At 27.1% G+C, this 2,224-nt stretch overlaps 1 protein-coding gene across 1 annotated transcript; it reads left to right on the top strand.

The window, feature by feature from the left end:
• The first annotated feature begins 923 nt into the window (after positions 1–923).
• Positions 924–1,692, top strand: LOC131647498 (abscisic stress-ripening protein 2-like). The gene is made up of 2 exons (XM_058917392.1): positions 924–1,136; positions 1,279–1,692. Exons 1-2 carry the CDS (start codon positions 987–989, stop codon positions 1,459–1,461), a joined length of 333 nt encoding a protein of 110 aa, XP_058773375.1. The 5' UTR covers positions 924–986; the 3' UTR covers positions 1,462–1,692.
• Positions 1,693–2,224: the final 532 nt, after the last annotated feature.

Below are 2,224 nucleotides of genomic sequence, written 5' to 3'. Positions count from 1 at the left end.
TACGTATTAATTTAAAGTAAATGATTTAATTATAAATTAAAAATATCATATAAATTTAATTATATTAAATTATTATATAAAAAAAGAATCTGTAAGATGAAGATAAAAAAAAGAAATTTTAACATTTAAAAATAAAAATTATCTCTCAATTTATAGTAATTGTTGATTAAAATATAATAGATACTTTGTTGATAATGACCCGTGAAATAAAAAATTTATTTGATACGATATAAAATATATTTAAATACAAATCTAAAATGAACAATAATCATATGAATTTAATTGTATTAAATAATTATAAAAAAAAGAATCGTGAAATGAAGAAAGAAAAAAAAATTAAAAATAAGGATATTATCTCTCTAATAAAAACAATGATTGATTTAAAATTAAAAAATAAATTATTTTTTAGAGATGATAAATAAATTGAGAAAAAAATTAAAATGAAAGTAAGAAAGTGTGAGAAGAAAATTTGAGGGAAATTTGAAATTTTAATTAAGATAGAAAAAGTGTGTAATGATCGATTAAAATAAATTAAATATTGTATTGATAGTGACCCGTGAGATAAATAAATATTTAATTTTATTAAAATTAAAAAATATATTATTAATAATTTTTGTGATTAAATGAAAAATAATTAAAATGAAAGTAAGAAAGTGTGGGAAAATGAAATGTGAAAAAAATTTGAAATTTTTAAGTAAGAGAGAGAAGAAGTGTGTTGGGGGAGAAAAAGTTGGTTATTGAAAAGTTAAAAAGTTGGACCAATGAGAGACCAACAATTAGTGCTTGGTTATTGAAAAGTTGAAAAAGTGGTATGTTATTTTGTTAGTTACGAAATTGTCCTTTTTTATGTGTAAACAACAATTAACAATTAACACAAAGTTAACATAATCATCCAATTACAAATTATAAATAGTTAACAAGTCCTTCACAACTTTCCCATTCCACCATAAACTCATTTCTTTTATTCATTCCTTGGTTCAATCATTATGGCTGAGGAGAAGCACCACCACCTTTTCCACCATGAAGATAAATCTGGCTATGTTGAAGAGGTTGACTATAAAAAAGAGGAGAAGCACCACAAACATCTTGAGCACCTTGGTGAGCTTGGAACTGCAGCTGCTGGTGCCTATGCCTTGGTAATAATATTTTATTTTATTTTTTAAAATATTGGTAATAAATAAAAAAAATTGAATAGTTAATGAAAAAGTATTAATATTGATAAAATTTATTGTATAGTTTATAATAACATGGTGACTATCACGTTTGAATTTGATTTAGCATGAGAAGCATGAGTCAAAGAAAGACCCTGAACATGCTCACAGGCACAAGATAGAGGAGGAGATCGCGGCGGCCGCTGCCGTGGGATCGGGTGGTTTTACCTACCATGAACACCATGAGAAAAAAGAAACTAAGAAAGAAGATGAAGAAGCTCATGGAAAGAAGCACCACCATCTCTTTTAACGAACATGATGATTATGATCAAGCTCAGAAAGATCACATAGGGTTTATTATGTGATGTTTGCAGTGTGTTTGAATAAAGTTTGAGCTTTGGTTTGGAGAGTGTTTGAGATTCTATAGTTTCTTATTTATTTGCATGTATAAAATGTGTATTGTGCTTGACTATGTAATATTCATGTTATAATTATGTCTAAATACTTAGAGATGTAAGTAAAGAAAAGTTTGAACTGGTAACTCAAAGATTGTGATCTATAGTGATGAAAATATAGGTTTTTAATTTATAGATTTTGGAATTGAATTTTAATTTTACTGATATTTCGATTTATCCACAGCCTTTATAAAAACAATCAAATATTTATTTTATGATAAAAGTTGGTGCATGTACTAACCTTAATCTCTTAACTAACAAAATACTCGTGTGTGTTAAATTTATTTAATATAATATTAATTATATATAATATTTTGTGTCTCAAATAAAGATGATTATTAATTAAAATAAAATAAGTATTTTGCTGATAGTGGTCCATAAGAGAAAGGGAAGTTTTGACATTAGCGCTTGATGGAGGGAGGAGATCAAAGATTGGCGCTGTCATGTTGGCCACTAGCGCTGCTGGTGTGGACTAGGATGAAGACTTTTCGAGTTCTAATCTAGACTTTGCAACACTGAATTGTAGAGGACCGTGTTGTTGGATGTAAGTCACGAACGTGACATAAGCATCAAAGAGGTCGAAGATCATTTTCAATATTAAACAAGTATATGAGACTG

Source organism: Vicia villosa, linkage group LG2 (assembly GCF_029867415.1).
Source record: "Vicia villosa cultivar HV-30 ecotype Madison, WI linkage group LG2, Vvil1.0, whole genome shotgun sequence".
Lineage (NCBI taxonomy): Eukaryota > Viridiplantae > Streptophyta > Magnoliopsida > Fabales > Fabaceae > Vicia > Vicia villosa.
Note: the sequence above shows the minus strand (reverse complement) of the source record. Positions and strands in the feature narration are given on the sequence as shown.

Bases quoted from the DNA above. Each gene is read 5' to 3' on its own strand.
- LOC131647498 (XM_058917392.1), top strand. From the start codon at position 987: ATGGCTGAGGAGAAGCACCACCACCTTTTCCACCATGAAGATAAATCT. The intron at 1,137-1,278 runs GTAATAATATTT...AATTTGATTTAG, and splicing joins CTGCTGGTGCCTATGCCTTG to CATGAGAAGCATGAGTCAAA.